We start from the raw sequence: 27,183 nt of genomic DNA, 5'->3' as shown, positions 1-27,183 counted from the left end.
GTTAAGATCATTGACCGTGATGGTATATCTGCTGTCTCCACAGTTCATATAAAAGATTGTTTAAGATCCCTCTTCATTATTTTGTTGGCCAGCATGTTTTTGGAGGTCCTTACATTTCCATTTACTTCATTTTGATTCCAGCTTGTCTGCACATGTGCTTTACACCTTTGAAGGAGAAAAGAGCTTTTGAAAGTGTTGCAGAACTTACAATGGGTGGGAAGACTGTGACCATTATTGCAGAACTGATAATAGGGGTTTAGGTGTGGATTGGAAAGGGCGTGAGAAATGCCAAACCTGTTTGTTTCATTGTGCTTCTGCATAAAGGGAAAAACATTCAAGGCAAAATGAATAAATTGCCTTGGTGTTAATCTATGTTAGCTACAGTGTTACTAGAAGAAAAATGTGAGCTACTCTAATTTATCATTGTATAAATATACAATATACATTTAAGAAAAGGCTTTTAAAACTGGATGGTGCTTGCTTTCTGTGGTTTTTGCATTACAGTGTTATTACTTGCAGTGATTCATGTCTGATTATTTAAAAACTAAAAGCTAAGTTTAAAGAAAGGAAATTTATAAGCTGCTGATTTTAAAGTAGTCTTTAAAGAAAGTATTAGGATGACATAGTTCACATTGTTGATTCTGTTAAACTGATTCCTTTTTTATTTATTGTCAGCACTGTATTTTCAGAGCAAAAAACCAATTATTTCTCCATAAATGTTAACTGAAAGACAGGGCAAATGATGGGGAGATGAGAATTACAGTAATAGTAAGAGAGTATCTAAACAAGGTTGGGGTTTTTTTATTCCCTATGTAAGAACATTCCTAGACACTGAGCCATTTGTACAGATTATTGTGCTTTCTGCAGGCTGTTTGAGATAACACATTTTGAGCAGTATAAACTATTTTTTATTATTATTATACATGTTGTAATAATTGATTGGCCTGGAAGCACAAACCCAATAATTATTCTTGGCAATGGTATGTCACTTACATTGGACAGACATCTGTCATTCCAGCAACTGTTCTGTTAAAAAAAAATAAGGGCCTGCTTACATGCTTACACATTCTCATTGATCCATTATTTGTAATCCTTCCTTCACAGTTTACCTACAATTATTGCAATTGCTGCTGACTGTTTCAGAAGAAACTCCATGAATCTCTACAAGAGATGGAAAATTGAAAGGATTTTTAAGTCTCGAAATCTAGTACCTTGTTGTTAGAAATTAAGACACAATGGCAATATGTTTTTATTCTAGCTGTGTTGTGGATGAGATGGACTTCTCAACAATGGAACTGGATGAAGCACTCAGGAAATTTCAGGCTCATATCCGTGTTCAAGGAGAAGCCCAGAAAGTAGAGCGGCTCATTGAAGCTTTTAGGTATGATGCTGAAATAAACTACTCAGTCCCCAGAAACCTGCTGTCATCTAACAGGCAGACTGGAGAACTGGGGAAGTTGAGTGTATCTAAGTTACTTCCCTGCTTATTTGCAGTGTCCTTGTGAGCTACATACTGTTTCAAATACAGCATGTCATTTGTGGTGTGTTTGCTAAGTATGAAATAGGCAGCTTTATTTGCTGGTGCTGTTCATATATGTAATTTGTATTAATGTAGCAAGGTTTCTTAATTAAAAGTTCTTTCTGGCATCAGTTGAAAAGATATTGACAGATTTTTTTTTTAATATCTCTAACAACATATTTGGATATAATATTTTATATGAGTGGAATTGTAAGACCATTTACATTTATTAATGTATATTAATTAATGTATATTAATTAATTTATTAATATTAACACAAGCATACTTTATCCAGGGCAGGATGACATGTAAATCTTCATGTGGCAGTAAGCTAAAATCAATGCTGTGTTCTTACCTGGTGTCAACAGGTATTAATCTCCAAAAAAAAATTTAAATACTGAAGTTATTGTAGGTCAGAATCTGTACTAAGTGGAGTTACAGTGGTAATATAAAACAAAAGCCTTCCACATTCTAGGATTGCCTTATGAATATATGTAGATGGAAAGCTAAATATATCTACAGAATGCGAATAATAGATTGCTCCAGCCTCTAGAATCTGGCAGTTGGTTTATTTGGTGGAATTAGAATATTAATTCATAGCTCTAACAGCTTCCCCTCTTTGCTTTTTTACAGCCAACGATACTGTATCTGCAATCCAGGTGTTGTCAGACAATTTAGAAATCCTGATACCATCTTCATTCTAGCTTTTGCCATCATACTGCTAAACACAGATATGTACAGCCCAAATGTGAAACCAGAACGCAAAATGAAGCTGGAAGATTTTGTCAAAAATCTAAGGGGTAAGCAAACTCTACCATGAATGTTGTGAAAGCTTTTCCCTGTAACTGTCATTGAAGGGATGCCAGATATCTTCTGGGAAAAAGAGAAAATGCAGGGCACTTGATTCTGATTTCACCTGACTTTTAAAACTACTGTGATTTTTACAGGCTTTAGTTGTTTCTGGAATAGTAAAAACAGAACTAAGCACATGGTATTTTTTCATTTTTATCTTGTCTGTCTTGAGTGGATGTATTGTCAGGTCCTTTTATTCCTAGTTCTCTCAATGTAGCTGAAGAGTGACCATTACCTTGTATCAGAATTTTTCAGTACCTCAAATTTTTAGCTGTAATTGGAATTTGCCACATTTACACCCTTCACAAAGTCAAAGGGCAGCTTGTAAAGACAACAACGTCTATGCACATGGATGAAGGTAAATAAATTCCATTGCAAAGAATGTATTTGCATGTGTTTATAGGTATATAAATCTTCATATAGTGTTACTACATGTTGTAGACTATTCCTGAGAGGAGGAATGTGATTTCTAGATAGTGAATTACACCACTACACTGCAGCATAAGCTTACTAATGAATTCTTATAGAGATGCTGTCTTCATAGTTTGTAGTTTGTGTTTTCTCCGTATCCAGTGTATTACAAGGGTTATCAGATCTCTGTTCTGAAAAAAACGAACAAGTCAAGTCTCTTATGTATTTTAGAGTTTTATTCTAAAAGGAAATTTCTTTCCCTCCCTGGTTTCAAAAGCATAAACTTCTTACTCTTGTTCAGTAGACGTGAAGAGGAGACAGAGCCATTGTCTCAGTGGTTTTGTTAGAGAAATACAAACCTGGGACCCAAAGCAACATAACAGCTTTCCACATTCTTAAGAGATGCAGATTAATGACTTTACTAGAAACTTGTGTGTTAGGTATTGCCACAGAAAACTTGGCAACTTAAGGAACACAAATCACTATGGCATGATGAGGACTTTTGGAAATAAACTGAAGATTTACATTTTCAGTGGGGAAAAAAAAATCCCAACTCCAAAACCTTCCCTAAAGGTACACAGTAAATAACACAGACATTTTTATTTTTTTTTTTCTTCATTGGTGTATTTCCCGATAAAGGCACTCTTTGCCAGGCTATGGCACACCTAAGCCTGCAATTAGATTGCCAGAAAAATAAAGTTATTTTTTCAAATCTGTGTCTCAGATCTTTCTATCCTGGTTCTTTCTGGTGAGAAAGAACAGGTTTTTATGAAGTCTCAGCTCGACCATTACTTTTCTTTGCCTGTCAGGAAGTAGTCACTGTAGCACTGAGGAGGAAGATTGTGCACGAGGAGATGATACCTCCTCTTATTCCTGGGCACTCAAGGAAGAATGGATCAGACATCATTTACCTTTTATCAGAGAAGAGCACTCAGATGTTCGAGAAATAAAATGAGGCTGAAGTCCCCATCCCTTTTTTTCCTTTAAGATGGTTTGTGCCCATAGGGAAAAGCAGCTTTTACTATAGTTCCATTACTGTGTGTTTGTGCAAAGGCCAGGAAAATTGCCTGCTCAGTCATTACAACCCTCTCCTCCTCCTCCCCCTGCTTTTAAGCACAGGATAAGCACGACTTAGTGCACAGTCTCTCTCCTTTTGGCAGCAGTGGTTCTAGCAGTGTGACAGCAGAGCAGGCCCACTACTGGAGGCAGCAGCAAGAACTGATGTATTGTTTAACAGCCATTTTCTCAGCGATATCTTAAAAGTGGGCTGCATGGCCAAAAGACAGAATCAAGTTGCTTAATATATAAAAATACAGTGGCGTATCTCAGATGCATGGCAATTTGAATTTACGTGTGCATGTGGTGCTTTCATTTTAGTATTAGTGAACAAAAAATACCTGTGGTGTTCTGGAATTTCAGATCTTGAAAATGAAAGTCCTCTTTGGTGATTTATTGCCTTAGATTTATATAAGGCATTAATGAACAATCTATGCTAAGCAGATGTTTTAGCTTTGGGAAATTTAAGTTAGCGTTGGTATTTTATCATAAAGTCCACAAAGATTAAAAAGGACTGATATTCATCTCTTAGCATAATACTACAGTTATATTTGTTGTATTAAATACAGTATTTTCTCTGAGCTCCAGCCTGAATGCCAGCAATTTCTTCTTATTGTACGCAATTTTATAACAGGCTACCTTGCCTCTAACTTTAAATGACTGCATTCCAAAGGGTGGTCTGTGCAAGACTTGCTCATGTGGAACAGAACAGAGGCTGGTTTGCTTGCTTCTAGTTGCAAAGAAACTGTATTCTATCACAGAATTTTTTTATGTGGGCAGTTGTTCCACTGGGTGACAAAATATTATATTTTGTCTTCTGATAAGAGGTTATTGCTCTAAAATCCATTTGTAAAATCGACACGGATCTCCCTGTCCTCTGGAAATCCCACTTTAATCACTTATTGAAATTGGACTCCTTCCACTGCTATTAAAAATTCAGGATCAAGCATTCAAGATACTGTGGCATTTGTTAGAATGCTGACATGCCAGTGATAATCATACAGTGGTAAACAATAATACTGTAACTAGGCTATTCTGTTGATTTTAGTTTTCCAGAGTAAACTGTTTTTTAAATCATATGGGAAATATTGGTTATATTAATTTCACTAGGGGTTCATAAGATTCTCATCTAGAAAATTGTTTTATGAACACAGTGTTGAGTAACATTGAGACAGAGGCAAAATTGCATGGTTGTTCTGTTTCCTCACAGTGGTATTACTCCTAGGAGGAGAACATATGGAGATTTTAGGGTCTAAAGGGTTACTTAACGCATTTGAGCTTTAATACCAAACAGAGGAAACTTAAAAGAAAAAAAGAATGTACATAGGAAATTAGCCTTTTCATGGCTTAGTTTTAGATTAGAGTTTTAAAATATAAAAAAAACCCCAAACCTGTGCACTTTCCATCAATGTCTTGACATATTGGGGACAGCAAGCTTTGGGACAAAAAATCAGTGCCTCAGTAATGAGTAACATAACTTCTGCTGCTTTGATAAGGTAGGCACAAGGTCAGCATAGGAGACATCAGCTGACAGAGTACTGGCAGCTATAAAGCAAAACATAAACAAGTCAGTCTTAGGCAACACTGGCATTACTGTTGGCAGAGGAAGCAAAGATTGCCCATGTTTTTATCCTCTCCTTGTTGAGAAGCCTACATTGCTGAGGAGTAGCAGTTTTTGTTAGATCATTCAGAGCCAGGTTAATAATAGAAACTGTTGGCTGCTGCAGGTGTGGATGATGGTGAGGATATCCCACGAGAAATGCTGATTGGCATTTATGAGCGAATCCGCAAACGGGAACTGAAGACGAATGAGGATCATGTATCCCAAGTCCAGAAGGTTGAAAAACTCATAGTAGGAAAGAAACCGGTAAGTTCACTTTGCGCTGCCTGTCAGTTACTAAGGGCATGTAGGGCAATGTACAGGACAGAACAATACAGAAATGTGTTGCTTAAAAGTATAAATTGGTTGATAAATGGTAAAAAGCAGAAATTGTCCAAGTAGTTTGCTGTAAGGTTGGTTTTAATTTTGGAGTATTCACACAGTGCAGATGATGCAGCCTGGTATTCATGAGTGGTGACATTACGAGTCTTAAACTCTTTATGTGAAGCTTTATGATTCTGAAATTACACTGAAATATCTGCATTTTAGGCAGTTCTTGTATTTGTTTCAAGAGAATTGAAGTATTTTTTAAAGTGATGTTACAGAGAATCTTATTTCAGCATTTATGCTATTAGTTATGGCTCCATAATTTACAAGAGTAATAGAGAACTTCTGCTCATGTCAGTGTGTTCCCCAGCTTTGCAGCTAGCTCTGTGAACTTGTATTTGTAAGGGGAGATTGTGTCATTTTGTCTCGGAACTTACCTGGAAATCAGGTCTCAAGGATTCTAATGCATTAAAGATACCTCTTGCTTTGTGGGAAAAATCCTGAAATACTTTGCTATATAAATTAATCTTTAAAGCATCTGCTGGAAAAGGAGAGAGAAAAGGAAGGCCACACCATTTTCCCCTTTGTTTTATGAGTTGAGTGAACACAGATATTAAGACCAATATTTGACATGCGAACAGTAATCTTTAATGTGGAGAGGGACAGTGAACACACAGCCCTCCTGAATTCAAGTCCTAGAGTCATATTCTGAAAATCTTCATGTTAGTCTCAAAGGCAGCCCAGAACAAAGCCAAAAAAAGAGTAGACTTGCATGTTTTTGATGTCCTACATCAGTTTTATATCAGGTCTGGGCAACTTCAGTGCAGCAGGGACTGATGGGATAGGGGATTTTTTACTAAGAAAGAGAGCATGGATGTCAGGATTCTCCCTACTACTTTTAAAGAGCTTTGAATTGTCATCTTTTCTCAGACAAGTCGCAATGTGTGAGGGGGAAAGAGAATCAGAGACCACAAAAAAAAAAGAATTTAAAATTTTAAAAAATCAGATTTACTCTATTTCTCTGTAAGGAAATATTGAGGAGATTTCTTGGAAGAGGCAGGGGAGAGAGAAAGCAAAATGTCCTTAATAAAACCTTTTACATATTTTTGAGAAGGGAAATAAATACTCTAAAGTCAGTATTTGACAGTCACTTACACTTTCATATGAAACTTCTTTTCCATAATTGTTTGGGGATTTAGGTTTCTGTATAGGCTTCTGTGGGAGATGGGTTTTTTCATGGTTCTTTTTTATTCAGGCATCTGGCAATTCAAATCCTGAAACTAATCCTGACCTTGTAAATTAAATGGGATTAAGAAAACAATGCCCTCAATGGAGTCCTAGGTTCAAGGATTCTTCTGTTGAGAGACTTTTTAACTGTGTGAAAGAAAATAGGAAAAGGCCAACAGTCTTTATTGATAGAAATATTTGTTTTTACTTTATAGGCATTTAGTCATAGTAAGACCGTGACGTATTTACTTGCTATGATACAGTACTGTGTTTCTCTGAAGTTTAATGAACTTGTATATGTCTTTCTACTGTAGATTGGATCTCTGCATCATGGACTTGGTTGTGTAGGTATTTCTCTCATACTCCTTCAAAATTTATAGTCATTTTAACTGGCAGCATTTTCTTAAATTGGCAATAATGCATTCTATTACATTTTAACTTTTTTAAAAATTGGGCTTCTTTCAAGCAAAATTTTCCTATTTTTGTTGTAATAACTCTCCAAAGTATAAAGAACTCCTCAAAAATATATTTCCCAGAGATGCTTAATGTATTGTCAAGAGTTTTCTAGACCTTTTTCCAGTATGCTTTTTATGCATTTCAAATGCCATTATCAATGTAGAAATTAGACAGCCAGTAATGAATAAACAAGTCAGTAAAATGACACTTGCACCTCACCTTTCCACCTGGCCCCTGGTGTGTTTAATCTTTCTGATCCGTTTCAGCATTGAATGACCTCTAGAAAGATGTTGGCAGTTAATTCAACAGTTCTCTTCTGAAAGGTAGATGAACTGACAAAATATTGATCCCAGATTTAAGTTATTGGCATATTCAGTAATATTTCTAAATCTATTCATTTAATGTAGTATTCCACTTACTTTAATTTCATGAAAACATTATTGCTAGTAGTTTTGAACAAAGAAACCACCTCATAGCAGAAGAGTGCACATAGTGCTCAGAAATCTGATTACCTCATACAAATTTGATCTTAATGATTTTTTTTTGTTGTTCTCAATTATAACTGCACTCTGCATTAATGTCTTCACTTAGGACAATCCAGAGAAGGAACTTTAAACTTTCATGTGTTTTTTCAGTCTTCTATTTTTTCCTTTTTCTGTATAACCAATTAAAATCACGCAAAGCTGGCTTCATATTCTGAAGTGAAGTACCTGTCATTGTTTCAGGGATGCATGTCTAGCAGTACCAATGGACTGTAAAAACAAACTGAACGATGTGACCTTTATAAAATATGGTGTAAGGGAATTTAACCGCATCATCCACTGCTATGAGCAAAAGCATTGTCTAGAGTTAAATTTCAATACCAGAGCTCACTGTAATTGTTTGCAAGTTCATAGGCTCAGTGACTACCCTTGGGTTTTGTTACCTTGCTGTAGCAAACCTCAGACTGCCATGTGCTGGGGAAACTAAGTCTGGAGGTGGGAGAGAATGAGAACATGTAACATTTATTCCTGCCACTTTTCACCGAGAAGCCATGTAAGCTGTTCAGTTACAAGAATAGCCTGAAAATAGAAACCATTCTTCACCACACTGGCTCCTTTAAAACATGTCGGGATTTTTTCTTAAATCCTTGGAAGTTCAGGGAGGGTCATTAAGCTAATGCCACAGATAACTGCTTTAGCATTTTATCATTCAGTATAGTTATCATTTGATTTTGGGGAAAAACTGGTATCTCACCAAATGACTTGGTAACCAACCAGGAACAAGGGCAGATAGTGAATCTTGAACTCTTTTTCCCCAATTTTTTCCCCCCACTCCACCCCCCCATTCATGTGGATGAAAAAGCAGCATAAACAGTCTTGACTAATAAATCTCATAATTCTCATGCAGAACCAGGAATTATAAAGAAGTATAATTTATAAATGAAATATATGTCTAGTTACAAAAGAATATTCTCTACTTCAAATTTTAAAAGTTCAAGGCATTTCTTTTAATATTGTTGACAAGATGATATCATTTGAAAGAAATGAAGTCTCACTAGGTTGAAAACAGCAGCTTCAGAGATAGCTTCAGCAGACATTTCAAACCAGAAAATGGAAAATTATTCTTGGTTTTCTTGCCAGCTTGAGAAAATCAGCCAGAAATGCATTTACTTTTTCCTGACGTCACCATTTCCTTGGTATTAGGAAATGAACAAATTGAATTAACTCAGTGGCTGACAAAAAGTAATCTACAACATCAGTGTATTCATCTCGCAAAAGCTAAAGTTGCTTTGCATCCTTTCTTCTAATAAAGTTATGTAAAAATGCTCATGAAAGCAAACATCCTTTGCTTTGAGCTCCCACTTGCTTAATCTTAAGTTCTTTCAAGGTTTTACCATTTCATAGAGTAAAACTATCCCCAGTAAAACTTTCATTGGCATCCATATACAGAATGCAAGCTGTTAGAGAATGTTTTATATAAAAACTCTGATGAAGTTTGAATGTCATGCAAGTTTGTGGCATATAAATCTTTATCCTTCTGTTGTTGGTCCTTTGATAAAAAAGTCTAATGGGCTTAGAGGTAAAAATATTTGAAATATTCAGAATAAGACTCTGGGTATGAAAGATGCTCTTTCTTGGCTAAATATTGCTACATTAACCATCAGCTTTTGTATTATAATAGGTCCTCTCTCTACCCCACCGGAGGCTTGTTTGCTACTGTAGGCTGTTTGAAGTTCCAGATCCAAATAAACCTCAGAAGCTTGGATTGCACCAGCGAGAAATATTTTTATTTAATGATCTTCTTGTGGTATGTATTTTCAGGTGATAGACTTCTAGTGGGGTATTCAGAACCGCCTGTCCCCATGAAATTAGTGGCAGTTAAGTGCATGAGCATTCCTAAGAATAAATATCTATTGCCTATCATCACTCAGCACTCCAACAATCTTGGGATGATTAAGATTTGAATTTTCTTTATTTTCTTCATTATCTATGATTTGATTTTAAACTGAAGCCTTTTATTGGTTACTACACTATTGTCAGAAAGTACTTTGGTGCAATAGCTTTTACTACAAAGAACAAAAATTATCTCCAGTTTACCCATTTCCCTAATGGGAAAACGGAGACATTTTGTATTCCATGAATAATAAATTCAAGTTACTTCTGGAAAAATAAAATTACATACTACTTTGTATTCCTTAAATGTTCTATGAATCTGATATGTTTATTCATTGAAATAGGAAAAGGATATGTTGAAATACATTTTACAGTTGACTTTACTTTTTTGTCTGCATTTAACTTGACCCAGTCTTTTGTAAAACAGACATACAAATATAGTGACAGCTTGGAATTATTTGGTTGATTTATTCTTAAAAATAGGAAAAAATGTTGCACTCCAGTTTGGAATGTATTTGTCTGTTCCCTGAGAACTAAGAAATAAACTAATTATTTTATGTTTTGTAAAAAAGAGGTGCACTTCAGATGCACAATTTTATTGTATGTAATTTTTGCATACCTTCAGACTTTAAAAGCAGGAAGTAAATAAATTTAAAAATTAATCCTTTTGACTGTGAGTATAACCTCCTAGTTATAAAGGTGAGCTTGGGTGTAAAATGATGGAACATTGTCATCTTCAGGTTGCATGTTTTCTGTTGTTTTTTATTTACTCAGATGTCAGTAGTTTTATCAAACTGATTTGAGAGTAACATAGACCAAATTTGCCAGTTCCAGTAAAATGCCATCGCCAAAAGTTAAAATTAGAAAGAACTAGTAAAAATAAACCTCTTGGTTATAAAATAGTGGTTGCATTCACACTTTAGGAGAACCCCAAAATTAACAGTAAGTAGTAGTATATTACTGCTATGGTAGCAAAAAGAAAGGGTTTCCCTAGACTTGGAGCTTTTGTTGTGATAGGTGCTGTACCAATCATAGGGAAAACAGGGCATCATTGGATGAGGTAGTGTAAGACACTATTTGGAGCTACACAGAAGTGAAGTGGATTTGGAAGGTCACAGCACCTGAGAATAAGGGCTACGAATTAAACTTGTGTGGAGAGGTCCATAGTCATGTCCTGCCTGTAGTCAGACTAAGAAAAAAGCATGTGGTAGTAGCTAAGTTATTTTTAAAAGGATGTTTTAAACATATTTACATTTTTGCTATCTTGTACAGTGCACAATAAGGATGCAGGGTTTTTTTCTTTCTGGAATTTCAAGAAGTAGAGTTCTGGAGAATAGAGAACACAAAGACGTTGTATCTGGATAAAATATTGAACCTTATGGTTAAGAGATACCAGTGCTTCAAAGCTAGCTTTGTTTTTTCAGTACTAGTAGATTAAATACCTTAGTTGCAAAAGAAGAGAAAAGGAAAAAATTTCAAGTTCATATTTTTTGGCAGATTATAGCTTTCTTTGTCATAAAATGTTTTCTTGTATGCTAATTCTTAAGAACAGTGATTTTCCATGGACAAATATGGTAAAAGCAATATTTCATTTTGTTTATTTGATGACTTTCAGGTGACCAAGATTTTTCAAAAGAAGAAGAACTCAGTTACATACAGTTTTCGACAGTCATTTTCCCTCTATGGAATGCAAGTTCTTCTTTTTGAGAACCAGTGTAAGTCTTTCCTCTCTTTTTAGATGACCATTTTATTTATAAATAAAATAAAATAAAAAATTGTGTGAGTGAAAGAGATGGATAGAACTTGATTCTGAATTTAGGAATAAAATTGCTCTGAATTTACTTTAGCCCTAAAGTTTAAAACAAGATGGTATCAGCATGAGAAACAGCAAGACTGCTGTTGGATTTTTGTGGTTGTAGTCAGAAGCCAAATCTAGCCAAATGTGTTGTTTGTGAATACTTGAATAAAACATTTGTAAAGGAACAAGTATATCTGTTGCTGAGTCAGTGGTACAGTTAGCTGTATGTGTATATATATACTGAATGTATGATGATAAATAATTACTTCTATAATGATATGTGTGATTCAAAGCACTATTTAATTTATTTTCCTGATTTATATCTTAACTTTGTGCCTAGGTAATGTATACTCATACAAATACAAAGCAGAGATTCTGGATTAAAGTTTGTATTTTCTGCCACCTTTTGTTTATGTCAATTGTTATCTGCATCAATCTGATATTCCTTTTATCATTAAAATTTGTCAAGCTTAGTTTTAGCAGACAAAAGCCCAACAAAAAGCAAATAGTTTGCTATGTTCTGATTTTAAGCCCAGAGGCAGCATCAGTAATAACGTAGCAGAGCACAGTTGTTTGTATGGTTCGTAGGGAGACAGTCTGTTGACCTGACTCATGGTTTGTGAACCAAACCTTGACCTTCATCATAAACTGGATACAGTTCAGTGTGACATTCAGTAGTTTCTGTGCTTTTCTGTTGTGGAAGGCTCGTAGTTTTTGCTTGTCCTTGAGAATGTGCTCCAGTGCTCATCTCGCTCAAAAGAAGTCTCTGTTGTTGAGTCAAAGCATCTGGAGATTTCAAAAAGGAAGAGTTTGTAGAGTTTATAGTGGCGATGTAGCCTGCGGGTTATTTATATGCATACACATTCATTCTCTGTCTCTTGTGCACATATTATATGATAAAAAATTCATTTTTAGAGAGGAAGGCCAAATGTTTCTATCTGGATTGTACTAAAAATAGAATATATAATTCCTCTGATGTCAAGTCAAATAAATAATTTTTTTAAACTCATAAGCATGCTAAGTAGAAACACTTTATTCAAGTGAACTTAAATATCCATAGTGAAACAAAAATATCTGTAAACAAAAATATCTATAGTGAAACTAGGAGTAAAGGGTTGGGTTCCTCTCAGTAAGCTGGAGGCATTTTAACTGAGACACTTGAATAGACATAGTTGGGCTCCTAAGGTGAATTCACTACAGTGAATCAGTGAGCTAACTGTACTTTGAATATTGATGCCCGTTAAGTGGAATGCAGTATTTTCCAGTTGGGAAAAAGAAGTATTCTTCCCCCTGGTTTGTAAAATTCATATCTTGACACGGTCTGGGGTGTTTTGGCCAGCATCATCATGCCATGCCATTCAGTAAATCTCTGTGTAGCAGCTGTTGGAATTGGCTGGTTTCAAGTTAATAAAATTTGATGTCACAAAAGCAGAAGCAACAAAAATACTGGTTTCACTAGTGGTTAGGTTGAACAATATCATTGACACTGATGATAGAAGAATTGACTTGTAATGATAGAAGTCAATTACATTGCAGGACAGATGAGCTCTAAAGGGGAAAATAATATCATATGTCTCTAATAAATAGGCCATAAGGGGAAGCATATTTTACATTTTCAGTGAAAATCACTGACAAATATAAAGGGAGAGTAGAGCACTTCAGAGAGAGTGTATGAGAAATAATGAAATACTTGTATGTTTCCTGATACTTCATCAATACAATGTAGAGAAGTATAAATATTTTAATTTGTTTAGTATGTGGAAATTCATTCATTTGTTCATATGTGAAGGTAGCCCATGTGACTTCAGGGTTACCAAGTTTTCTTGTTTGGTTTCATAAACATTTCCCCCCTGCAAGTGGTTCACTTTCTAGAGCTGTTTGCTGCATATCCAGTGTCAGTGTTCAAAAGGGTACATGGTGTTATACCCACTCCCCACCTGTTAGCTTGCCTAGCACCAGACTCCTGCACTTTTGACCATTTGGCTGTATTCTGCACGGCAGCAGCTGCAGACGACTTGAGGCGGCTGTTTTATTTGATTGAAGGTAGTTGCAGTTGTCATGTGGTCAGAAGCAGGTCAGCTGTACGATACTTCTGTGCAAGATGTTGATATCAGAACCTGGCAGAAGCCCCAAATTCTTGCTCCCTCCTTCCCCTCTGTACCCTATGAGACTTGTGGTAGTTGGCACATTTTTTCACCTGAGAATGGTAAATGGATTTGCTTCACTTGTAGTTGCAACTCTGATTTGGAAGTTAAGATATCCTTTTAAAAAAGTGTAGCATTTTCACTTGTTTCTTAATATTTTAAGTCTTGTTGAAACCTAATGGCTTTGTGGGAAGAGACTACCTTACATCATCTGCTGGTTCTTGAGGGAATGAATTTTTAGTACATGGGAGCACTTGAACTTCAGGTTGAATACGTAAGTAAATATTTGAGAGCTTTAGCAAACCAATAAGGTCAGGCAGTTGAGTAAAAGAAAACATTGTGAATTAGAATGCACATTTTAAGGTTTTCTGACACCCCATTTCTACAGGTCTGTGCTTCAAGCAAAGGCTGATTCTGTTTTCTACAATAGAATCTATCTTCATGATAAGCTAGCTTTCTGTAAATTAAACTTCTGTCTCAGCCAGGAGATACGTTTGACCAGCTGTTAAAATTTGCATTCTTAGTTGTACAGCTAGAAAAAAAAACAAAGACAGTTTGCTGAAAAATCTACCTTTTATTGTGAAGATGTCCATAATATGGGCCAAAAGTGGGACACACACAGAGACACAACCCACCCCTTTTACTTCCTCAGTATGTAATTTCACAGATAATTGTAACTTTCTTTAAAAAAAAAAAAAAAAAAAAGGAAAGTATGATGTCCAGGGAACACAACTGAAAAGGAAATACTAAAAGCTGTACATGCTAATGTGTTTGCCTTCCTGCAGATTTAAGTTAAAAGTATAAGAGTTTCTAGTACTTAAGATGTATTTAAATAGTCTTTACTCAGCAATACTTTGGTCACAACTGAGTAAAGTAGGTAATGGGACATGTTCCATGAAACAAAAACTATCCCCTTCATTTTTCTGTTTTTTTTTCATGGATTTTTGTTTTATATTTTACATTGTACCTTAGGTAACAGGTAATAGCTGCATAAAGACTCTTTCAATATTTATTTGGTATCTTGACAGTTGAGCAGTTCCAATGTGTCTTAGGGATTTTCATTCTAATTCTGTGCCTTTAGACTTTTATTTCTCTGACTTTGTCCCCCATATGGTAATATTAGTAAAAAGCCTTTAGGTTTTTGGTTTGTGGAGTTTTTTTATATATAAAAGGAAAGTAATCAGAATATTCAGAGCTTATTTTTTCTTGACTCTTTCTTCTAGATTATCCCAACGGTATTCGGCTCACGTCAGCTGTTCCAGGAGCAGATATCAAAGTACTGATAAATTTCAATGCACCAAATCCTCAGGACAGGAAGAAGTTTACAGACGATTTGAGGGAGTCAATTGCAGAGGTTCAAGAAATGGAAAAGCACAGAATAGAGTGTAAGTACAAAGGTACATATAATAGAGCATTTTCAAGCTGATCAAAATAAGAACATCTTGAATATGTGTATAACCCATTACAACTCAAGTTCAAAATAACGTGGGGTTTTTGCATGGCTTTGATTATAGAAAGAGGAAAAACCCAGTGACATCTTAAGCCCCAGCTGAGTTCACTGACTATTATTTACTGCAGTGTAGCTACAGTGGAAGTTTAGCCTGGACAAGCTGCAAATAGCAATGGACAGAGGAGAGATGGATTTGTAACTTGTAGTATAAATTACAGTAAGAATTTTAGGGTTAATTTACATCACTGAAATTCTTCAAATAAGTTTTCACTGCATTTTTCTTCATTTCCATCTTGATATTCCTGTCTTCTCTCAATTAGGTAGCCATAGTACAAATTGATATATTTTGCTGGAAGTTACACAAGTGTCTAAACATGGAATTTTATTTTCTGTTTTTCCAAAAGAGGAATAGCTGTTCATCCTCTGTGCTGTAGTATAAAGCTGTTAGTACAGGAGTGAAGCTTCTCTCTGGCATTTAACAGTGCCAGAATAAACTCTTACCTATTATTCACAGTAATATGTGATCACATACAGAAGTTGTGTTGTTACCATGTCCCTCATTATAGTCAATAAATATCAATTGCAAAATTACTCTCTTTGTTTCAGCTGAGCTAGAAAAACAGAAGGGTGTGGTGCGTCCAAGCATGTCTCAATGCTCCAGCCTGAAAAAAGATTCTGGCAATGGGACGCTGAACAGAGCTTGCCTGGATGACAGCTATGCTACTGGGGAGGGGCTGAAAAGAAGCGCACTGAGCAGCTCCCTCCGAGACCTGTCTGAAGCAGGTAGGCACTGCCTTATTTCTGACTAGTGCATGCAAAGATGTGTGAATGGTGTGTGTAAAGCCCAGCTCTCAGTGGGCTTCCAGAACCAGTAATACTGAAACTTCAATCATTTCCAATAGCTCCTCTTTCATAGTTTGTGTTTAATTTCTGTTTGTTTTTCACCCTTGTTCTATTAAGCAACCACTATTTGAAAGCATTTAAACCATTGTAGATTGCTATATATACTTTTAAAGGAGAGTGAAGACAGAGGAAAAATTGTAAGTGTTCTATTAAAAAAATGGTTGGCTTGTAATAGGAGTAACCCACTTAGTTTCCCTTTCTTTTTTTCTTCCCTTTGCTTCTTCCCCTTCATACGATAGGCTTAGAAAGACAAGAAAAGAAACTGGTCTTTGTGTAATGACCGCTTTCTGTGCATTTTGTGCTCAAGTGTACCTGTGTTACCACACTGATGAATGAAATTGAGTGAAGCCCTACTAAATTCTGCCTAGAGCTACATAATTCAGATGCAGTGTGTCCCAGATGCTCTTTTATTGTTTTGTAACTCAAGATATAGTTCCCAATTCTTGCAGAAGAGGTTGTTGTGAAATACTATTGCAAATACAATAAAGCAAGCTCTAGTGGACAAGAATACTGATATCCCACAAAACCACTGATGTGTCTTAAGATATATTAACTGTTTAATATAGCCAAAGACTAGAAAGGAGTGGTGGTGTGATTTTTTAGCCAAAAAAAAGCCAGAGGAAATTTGGTATGTTTTTACTTTACAGTTTACCTTGGCAATACACAGCTGGCATACCCATGCAATACAGGCTACTGTGGGCAGTAACCTGTGTTAAACATGATTCCTGTCATTTACAAGAAGTCATATCTGAACACCATGCCCACTGTTCAGAAAGGACTTCTGGGGATAGTAGCAACTATACATAGATAAATTTTTAATTATTCTTTTAGTATATACTCTGTGTTACATACCCTGATTTGTTCTTTTAATTGCAGTGATGATTTACAGTATAGTCATAATTTCAATATTGTGTATATCTTTGGTAGTAGACACTGCTCATCTTTTTCCTTTGTTTAACTCTTTAAAGAAGAGATTTTTAGCTATGCCACAATAAATAAAATTGTTATAAATTGAAATTACAGCCTGTGTTTTGTGGGTATATGTATGCACATACAAATATGTAGAGAGTGAGCTCTTTCAATTATTTTATTCTCTGTTTAGGCTTTCATACTCATATGTCCATTTGCGTCATTAAAAAGGACTAGGACCTTGATCCGAAATCAGGCTGAAGTTGAATACTGGTGCTTGATTGGCTTCAGTGGATTTTAGATCAAGCCACTAGTCTTCACCACTATTATCTCTGATTTGAGGATACTTCCATCATCTTTTTTGTGGTTTTGTGTTTATTTCATTAGAATGAGAACTACCATATTGTTGAATATGTGAGTTCAGTGTGTATCTGTACCCATAAACATGATTTCTGATTAATTTTTTTCATCCCATAGGAAATTTTCATCCTTGTCTTTCAAACATTGCAATATATTTAAATTCATGTTATGGGTTTTGTGCAATAAACAAGTATTTATAATCATGAAAACATTCCATGTTTCAACAGGGCATGCCTACAATTGGCATGCTTATTACCGAAAATAATTTTTTTCCATAATAAAAAGTAAAAATCACTCACAGACTGCAGGGTTTATCAATGACTTTGTTAAACCCAACTAAACTTAATTTTAACCTGAATGAGTTGAGAATTATGGAGAGTTTCTGTTTGGTCTTGTGCAGTGCAACTGACTTGAGAAATTACATACCTGTTATTTGCTTTGTTATTTGATGTAATTTTAATGAGATTATACATGTCTTTTCTGGCTTTTCTCAGTGAATAGGTTGCATGTGAGGCTGATTTTGTTTTAATATGGGACAGATGATCCATAGAAAAACATATAAATCTCTTTCAGTTAGCAAGATACTGCATCCCAGTGATTATCTCATACTAAATTGTTTTTGTAAAGCAATACTGAGTTAGATTGCCTCAGTTCTTTTTGTGCATGAATCAAAAAGGAGGAACAAGAATAGTGGGACTGTGTGGACGAGTGTCTTTCTATAGGAAAAGGCATGATGAAAGTGGATTTTTAGAGAGTTCCATTCTACATTTAAACAGAAATAAATCTAATAAACATGAGAAGATTGCCTAGTTGCATATTTATGCAGTAAGGCAGATAATTGTCCAATGGACACTGCAAAAACAAATTGAAAATTTTAAAATAGTTATTCAGTGAAGGGGAAATCTGATTGAACAGCATTTTGGTTGCATGGGTATATGACAAAACTATTTAAGAAAACAGTCCATTACTCTCTGCTAGATACTGCAGTAGTAAATGGTGGCTGTGGAAAGTGACTTTAAATTTCTCTCTTGGAAAAGAGTGATGATTTATAAGCTGCTACGATCTAATGAATGTTGATACCCTGAATGATTCTGACTCCTAAACTGTAAGCAGTAACAAAAGGCAAGATTTCTCTGTCAGGAAACAGTGTCAGGAATCATTTCCTGGTGGTTATTCTTCCATGCATTTGCCACCATAGTTTAAAACATAATTGCAAAAAGTATGTGCATGAGGGTCTCTTAATTTTAAAGATAGTATTGTTCATTGTGGATTGACAGTTCTTTCCATGGAGTAAAAAGCAGAATGTAGTAACCAACTGTTTTGAGATGTAAAAATGGCAAAAGTTTTTAACACTTTATTTTTCTCAAAAGAAGATACCATTTTTATTACACATTCTTGAGATATAGTCAAGGAAGAACTGAATTTATTTGTCTCAGACTTTAGAAATTCTTAATCTACATAAAAATATTAGAAGACAGACAAGTTTTAATGTAGTTAAAGCTGAGTTTTATGGGTTCAGAAAGAATTTTGGACATTTCACCACTTAACTCCATATACAATTACATGATAAGTAGGTTTACAGAAAGATTTGAAAGGTGTGAAGTCCCATCATGGCCATTAGTACATGGGAAGAATGATTTGGTCCCTAAAGCAAGCATGGAGGATTGGACTGGTGCATTTTTGATTCTGTATCTCTCACAGGTTTCTTGACTGATTTTAGGCTAGTCAGTCTGAATTCCAGTGACTCTGAGTTGCTGGAGGACTGGTGCTTTCACATGGAGTTTACTGTGGTGAGCACCTGTGGAAATCAAGCTTTATTCCCCCCATCCATAACCTGTAAGGCAAGGGGAAATATTTACACACTGCACTGGTTTAAAAATTGTGGTTTTATGATTTGCCTTGGTAATATATAGCTGGCATACCTATGTAATATTAGATAGAATCTGCAAAGAAGTGCAGGAAGGCATAATGGTTACTGTTAATATAAGTTGTGCTTGTCTGATAATCTTCTGAGCTATCTCCAAACAATCACAGAGCAGGAGAGACTACTTTAAAAAGAATAAAAACAAACCCAAACCAAAAACATAAAGTAGTTCCAGAACTAAAATAATTCTGTTTGTGTATTGCATATAATCTCGGTGGTCAACCTTCAACTTTTTTACATTTTTATTTTTTTAACAATTTCATCATGTATTTTTAAAAATTTCCTATATTCCAAATTGCAATGAAAAAGACTGTGAAACTTCTGAACATCATAATCCCCTTAACAAGCCTCTTTGAGTTCATGCATTTACAGAATCCCTTCATCTGCTGAATAAATCTGTGGTGGGACGGTGCAGCCCCTTGGCTCCTCTCTCATGTGATGCAGACAGGGTTACCAGGTGACCGTCTTCTTCCTCTCCCATGGATTTGGGTGCACTATATAGGTCAGAGGATACTAGTAGTCTTTTTCTCCCATATTAGAAGAGCTTTCCAAGCAGGGAGAGATTTTTCCTGTCTCTTGTCACTGTTGTTATATTTCCTATTCTTCAATGAAATAGCAACAGTAATGGGCATGATAGAACTTACTGATATTTTTAAATAAAACAGATTTGTATGAAATCTCTTGTGATATGTGTATGTTAATACCAAACCATTTTACCAGTATGTTGTACAAAGGCACCCCTCACTATATAAAAACACCTTTGTATCAACAACTTTTCTGTCCTATGGAAGAGACATTGATTGTTTTTCCAGTGGAAGAGGAGTTTAGCAAGGTGAGGTGTGCTTATGCAAATTTCTCATCTCCTGGGATTTAATCAGTATTTTAGGAATATTATTCTTATATTGTTATATATATTATTCTGTTTAAGATGCTAAGAAACTATTTTCATAACTGGTGTGTGATCCCAAGACTATACCTGTTTCACCCAGAAAACAGGATGAAAATATGAAGGTTACAGAGAGTCTTTTCACCCTGGAAAGTTGTTTCTAAAGTAATGATTAGAGGATATTGTTTAGATCGTTCTGAGCAAATCAGGTTGGGTAATACCTCTCAGATCAGCATCTAGATGGTTACACATTCTGCTGCTGCTGCAGTGAGTATCAGTTTCACAACCTTTGGAGGCTGGTATAACAATCCATCATTGTAAGAGCTGCCACATTAGTTTGCTTTACCAAAACCTTAATTTAGAACTTTTTTCCGAACTTTTTTTCCCCAAGACATACAAAGCCAGATCATAATACATTGTTTAGATAGCAGTGTATCTCCCTGGCATAGAACAGTTTCAAGAAACATAGCGTAGCAGTGAGAAATATTTACACTTGCTGTCATGATCTGAAGATCCGAGAGATCAATTTATGCAAGGTAGAATGGATTTTTATTAATGAAACTCTGTATTTTCTTTTGGAATGTTCAAGTTCATAGAAATATTTTGATCACTTAATATTTACACTATGCAGTTGAAATATTCTTAGTCCCATGTAATGCATGTACATATATGGGACATACTGTACTTACATAAGTTAAAGATATTTCTTACCAAGAATATTCATATCTAATGTCAATGAATTGTTGGAGTGAATCAGAAAAAAATTAACTGAAATTTATTTTCATAAAAATAAATTTAAAAGTGCTCTAAGTAACATCCTTAAACATTTTAAGTGGATCGGAATATATTAAGCAAAACTGGTCTTCAGATTTGATAAATACCACCTTGCTTTACATCACAGCTGCTAATTATTATGTGAGTACAGAGTTACGCTTACATGCGATTCTAGTCAAGAGTCACCATTTTCCTGAAATGCATTTGAACGCTGCAGCTCTAGGGAAGCATTTTTGAGATGGGATGACATCTCAAAACTAGAGAACAGTATTATATAAACACACATTGGCAGGGGGAATGCTCTAGAAGATTTACTTAATAGCTTTCATATCACACTGTATGTCAATACAGAATTGGGTTTGACTTGTTTTTAAGAAAATAAATAAAGCACTCTTTATTGTGATAGTGCCTATCTGAGGGAAATCACAGGCATTTTAAGTAGGATTTTCTCTTTGTTCTTGGCTTTGCTAGTACTACTGTACCCTGAAGTTATCGTAAGCAAAAATCCATCTGCCTCTTTCTATCCATATATATTGTGTATATACTGTGTTCATGGTTATTTTATTAAGATACTTTGCCATATGCAAAAGGCATTAGATTTTCCTGTTTTCCTTCATTTGTGGCCACATTTAATGACTTGTGGCAGCTGTCAGTCTTATTTCCAATACTGGCCACTAAGTTAAGAGATGGCTATGTTCATTTGTGTTTTGTATCAGCAAGCAAGATGATTTGAGTCTTAATCAATACTAATCTCCTTAGCAGAGCAGAAAAATATCAAAGCCTGATGAGAAATAAAAATAAGGGATTATCAAACCTAGTTTTTCTTGGGGGTTCATAAGATAGCAGTTAGGGTTTTGATGAGGCTAAAACGGCAGCAAGGGATGAACCACAAAGCTTTTGACAAAGAGCCTGTCTAGGGAAATTGTTCAAATTTCCAACAAATTTAACAAGCCGAACAAAACACCTTGACCACAAATGCGCATTCCCCTCAGTTTAATAGCAATGTAGAGGGATTTATACTGGGGAGTAACTCTTGGTGATAATGAGAGAGGGGGAAATGGTACAGTAGTCTAAACAGAACTGTTGCTCTTAGGAGAAACTCATGTTGCGAGGTGGCACCCCATGACCAAGCAGGTCAGAGCTATGCTTATGGATCCAAGAGGTAGTATTTTTAGTTCATGCTGATCTTATGAGACTTACAGGTAGTCTGAACTGAGAGGTTATGTCAAGAAATAAGGGTGAACCTCCAAGGAATCACTGTGGAGTCCCACTTACAGTCCCAAAGTTCTCTCTGGCTCTCATACTGTGTGCCTTTTGGGCTTCTAAAGATGTGGCTTACAGGTTCAGTGATGCTGAAATCTTCACTTTCCTCTCCAAAACCACCTGTTAAAGATTCTGAAGACAGGAATGTACTACAGAGTGGAGTTTGTGTTTGGCCTCACAGGAAAGAAAGGAGAAAGCATTGAGAAAATGTAGATTTATAAAAACATTCAGATTTTAGAGAAGCTTTGAGAACCTGACCACTCTTCAAAGGCTAGCTTTGTTTACACATCCTGCCAGTGAAGTATTTGAAACTTTGCAAAGCAATGCTCACCAAGCTATCTTTTAAAAAATACTTATTTCCCCTGCAGCCATATGCTATTTTCTCTCCTGTGAAATGAGAAAGAAAATCTGAGATCCTGTATCCTATATATAGCCACTGACGTATTCTGGCTCTTTAGGCAAACAATCTGGTGTTTCATGTGTAGTTTTAGGCAACTATCTTTGGCAATTTGAGAATACTGGAGAAGAAATCCCTCATTCTTCTAGATAAAGCACTGCACAGATAAACAAACGAAATCTAGCCATAATGTCATGACAGATTCCAGATTTATTGATAAAAAATTAAGTTTAGTTTTTTTTAAACCTCATGAAAGAAGATTATATGAAATCCACTGAGGATCAAAAACTGAAAATGAAATTATGAAACCAATGCCCCTCACCACTGCCCTACACTGAGGTTCAGAATATGCCAATATTTTGTGTTTAAATTAATACCACCCCAGAAATATACATATATATGCTATGAGTCTCTTTAAAGAAAGAAACTTGATAGAAATTAGATTTCAGGAAATTGAACAATTTAAAATTGTTGCTGGTCAACATCATAACCATGCTACTAAACATAAATGCTAAAATTACATGTATTTTAAGAGTTGTACAAAATAAAAAATCACACCCCGCTAATGATAGTTAATTCACAACAACAATGCCTCTTAAAAATTAGTCAGGTACAGAAACTTAATAGAACTAATGGCCTTAAAAATCCAAGTTTCTGCCTTAGTAGGTGCTGTACCAGTCCAGTGCAATGTTAACCCCCCTGCAGCCCCTCTAGTTGCATTTAGAGGCTCCTCTAGTGATTCAGGGAAAGCAGCTGTTTTTCACCCGGGTCTTGTCTCAGTCTCTAATCTATGGTGTTGCATGTCCTGGGCAGGCAAGCGTGGGCGACGCAGCAGTGCAGGATCGCTAGACAGCAATATGGAAGTAAGTAGGAAGTTACTGATGTCTAGCTGGATGTGATGATGTGCATTTCAAACCTTTCTTTTATATACATATTTTTTTGCTCTTTTTTCTTCTAACATATAACCTGCCTGCCTCAAATAAAATGCATGCCTAGGCTACTCACTCGGTATTCTTCCAGCTTAAAAAGCACTGACAGCTTGTTTTAGACCAATGCCATTTTTGGTTTGAGCTAACCTTGTTCCCTTTGTTCCTGCAAGCATGGTTAAATGAATACGATGTGTCCTTTGCCACCATTTCAGTCTGGTCCCAGCTTAAAAGCCCACTTGCTCTTTGTTACGAAGTACACTGTTCTTGCTGTTTGATATTTAGCTACGACTATTGACTTTCATGCTCAACCATTCCCATTGCTTATTTTCAAGTTAAATTGCTAAATGTATGCAGTCATGACACCATGGAATTGCACAGATAGGGCATGGGAGGAAAAAAATACTAAGATAGGTGAATTCAATGTGGATTTCATGAGATTTCATTCATCTTCAAACCATTTATATATACTGTTCATGTCTCTGAATTCAGCTTGCAGATTTTTTCCTTTTTTTAATTTTTTTTTTTTATGTTTGCTTTAGGTAGATTGCAGTTTAAATCTAGCACACTTTGCCTAAGTACTGTTGTGTTCCATAACTCTTTTAAAAAAAGACAAACCCCAAACTTCCGGAAACTAAATACACCATTTCAGACTAAATAATAGAGAACTTTTGACCCAGGTCAGAAGAACACAATCACATAGAAAGCTTAGTGGCAAAAGTGGTATGGTTCCATTTAACACATAATTCAGAGGTAGGCTTGAGAAGCAGCACTGTGGCATATAGTAGTGGAAAACTACTATTAAAAAAAAAAGTTTAAAATACTGTTTTGAAATCTGAATTGTAACTGTAACATTTGCTGCTGTGTGTTTAACTATTTAGGTTGAATTTAATGTAGTTTTATTTTTTGTTGCAAAAAAACAAATATGGTATTTTTTACAGTATTTTAAAATGTATTTTTCCTTTAAAAACACACTCCTTGGGCTTATGTCATATTACTCTTCCGTGACATTTTTCTTATTTAAAGTCATAGCTTTCGATATCAGAGTACTGACAGAGAAACATTTAATGCTTAAAATACCCCAAGAAGGGCACGAGTGCCTCACTGGCAACTTAGAGAAGGTGGAAATAAAACTTTTCCTAGAACACTTAACATAGTCCACCCATGTGAACACTGAAGGAGGAGTTTGTGGGTCAGTGTGAACTTTTTCTTTTAAACATTTTAAGATTTTTTTAATTTTTATTTCTATTAATTTCTTTTTAGGGGTCCATCATTAGCAGTCCTCACATGCGCCGAAGAGCTACATCAACCCGAGAGTGTCCATCTCGCCCTCACCAGACTATGCCTAACTCCTCCTCACTCCTAGGTTCCTTATTTGGTAGTAAAAGGGGAAAGCCTCCTTCCCAAGGTCATCCACCATCTGGTTCATCACAGCAACCTCCGCACCCTCCAGTAATCCCACATCAGCAGCACTCACAGCATCCTTCTGCCATGCATCACGCAGGGCCCGCGGAGGGGCAGACCCAGGCCCAGGTGCACTCCCACCACTCGCAGTACTGCCACCTGCAGCAGAACCCGCCGCCCTACCACCACCACCACCACTACCACCCTCCCCAGCACATCCAGCACTCGCACCAGTATCACCAACACGGGCCCCACTCCCAGCACGCGGCGCACTCCCAGCACACTCCGTACATGCAGCACCCCCACGCGCAGCACACCCATGCTCCTCACCCGCCGCTGCCCCCTCCACACCCGGGGCACTCTGCTCACCCCCAGCATCACCATGGACCGCCACCACCTCCCTCCACTTCAGCCAGCACTAAGCCCAAACACAGTGGCATCAGCACAATAGTCTAGAACATCTCGACCCTCCTCATAACTGTAGTTTTAAACGCAGTTACAAAGGCACTTACAGGAAGCAACAAGTAGAATCGTCAGTTTTTACCTAGACAATTTGAGCTGTGTGAGCGTAAAGGCTTTCTGTTACAAAATAAAATAATTCAAGTTAGCGCAATTGATACTGGTTTTACTTACCTACTCGATAGATGTTTACCATCTCGTTAGTTCTTACTTCCAAACTGCCTTGAAAACATGCTGCTTGCTGAATATGAGTAAAGCTACCTTTTACACCAAATCCCTTGACAGTTTTACATGCATAATAAAAACTTAGTCTATGAAAAAAGGAAAAAAGTGATACAGAAACGTGTGTTGCATTCTTGCTCTTTTATTGTCAATGGGAAAAAAAAAAAAAAGTAGACCTGATATGGTTGATGAAAGTACGTAAGTAAACTTTATATAAATATAAATATATAAAGATATAAATATATATATACTGTATAGTTAACATTTGTGCTTGGAAAGAAATTTTTTCAGTCCACAAAACTAGCAATATAGACTTTACAAGGAATTCCACTTACTTGATAGGACAGTATAGTAGATGAATAGCATATGAAAGAGTAGACCAAAAACATTAAACGTTAGACACAATTTCAGACATTTCAGTATTTTCATTAAAAGTCCTCTGGACTTGCTAAGATTTCTAAGCAATCATTACTAAATGTGCCAAGTAACATAGCATTTAAATGTTGTAGTCAAATACTGCTTTGTATAAATCCTTATTTTATTAACACAATAATATAATACGTAATCAGTATTATAACTGCTCTGCTATTTCAGGTAAGCAAACTCGTTAAGATGCAGTAATTGTACCGTAGCAATGTAGGATGACCATTTACCAGTGGTCATCTGCAAGTATTGGTCACTCAAATTCTTAGACACTTTAAAGGCTGTGATAACTGTGAATTTACATGATCCACGTTTCTTTTGTATGCATATGATTTAACACACACACACATGAAGAGTTAGGACAGGTGCATGTATACACTGCAAAAACATTCATCTCAAACATGAAAATGGCAAACTTCCATCTTTCTCAGCTACTTTGTTTCCCGTTTACCATAATTTCTCATTTTTACCCCCAATGAAGCTGAATTCTAGTCAGAGCGTTTCCAAGTGGAAGTGCTCTAAAACTTGAAGGTTTGTTTTAGAATTTAGTATAGGGATTTTATATATATATTAACAAAAAATGTAATTCCATGTAGCCATGTGCTAGCAACAAAGTGGCTTCACCATTTTTACTCATCACATTTGTTAGTTTGAAAGTACCCAGCACTCAGCAGGCTGAGTTTATGCTCAAACCCTCACTTCCATAGTCCAGTTAGTTGCAAGACATCACATAAAAACAGGCTGTGCTGTTGTTGCTTATGTGTTGTAATCAAACCATTTGCAAATTTATATACCATTTTTATCCCGAAATCCTGTACAAAGTTATACATGGCGCCTACTTTGTAGTTTCAGCATTTTGAGCCACTGCAAGGACTTTGCACCTAAACAGTAGAGACAAAGGAATCACAACTGCAAAACTGTACCAGCCTAAAAGCAAACCTTGAAGAGGATGAGCAAAAAGTTCCAGTGTGAGATGGGTAAAAGTAACAATATAACAACGAGTTGATTTTCTATTTAACAGTAATAAAATTGTCAGGAATAATGAGGACATGAGAACAAGAGAGTGACTTCATATTGGCTTGCTCATGGCATCTCTAATATTTGTCTCTTATACACAT

The 27,183-nt window shown here is 35.9% G+C and overlaps 1 protein-coding gene across 11 annotated transcripts in view; it reads left to right on the top strand.

Annotated features, from left to right (window-relative positions):
- Positions 1–25,479, top strand: part of IQSEC1 (IQ motif and Sec7 domain 1) — a 273,968-nt gene extending 248,489 nt beyond the window's left edge. For 7 of the 11 annotated variants that reach the window (XM_026857677.1, XM_026857676.1, XM_026857666.1 and 4 more), the window contains exons 5-14: positions 1,259–1,381; positions 2,153–2,319; positions 5,566–5,705; positions 7,307–7,336; positions 9,612–9,737; positions 11,439–11,538; positions 14,989–15,162; positions 15,822–15,998; positions 23,445–23,494; positions 24,821–25,479. In XM_026857677.1, the coding sequence (XP_026713478.1) occupies positions 1,259–1,381; positions 2,153–2,319; positions 5,566–5,705; positions 7,307–7,336; positions 9,612–9,737; positions 11,439–11,538; positions 14,989–15,162; positions 15,822–15,998; positions 23,445–23,494; positions 24,821–25,417 (1,684 nt within the window). In that variant the 3' untranslated portion in view covers positions 25,418–25,479. The remainder of the gene's footprint in view (positions 1–1,258; positions 1,382–2,152; positions 2,320–5,565; positions 5,706–7,306; positions 7,337–9,611; positions 9,738–11,438; positions 11,539–14,988; positions 15,163–15,821; positions 15,999–23,444; positions 23,495–24,820) is intronic. The other 4 variants (XM_026857674.1, XM_026857673.1, XM_026857669.1 and 1 more) reach the window with 2 other exon arrangements.
- Positions 25,480–27,183: the final 1,704 nt, after the last annotated feature.

The sequence above is a fragment of the Athene cunicularia genome, assembly GCF_003259725.1.
Source record: "Athene cunicularia isolate RWA chromosome 12 unlocalized genomic scaffold, athCun1 chr12_part1, whole genome shotgun sequence".
In the NCBI taxonomy this organism is placed as follows: Eukaryota; Metazoa; Chordata; class Aves; order Strigiformes; family Strigidae; genus Athene; species Athene cunicularia.
Note: the sequence above shows the minus strand (reverse complement) of the source record. Positions and strands in the feature narration are given on the sequence as shown.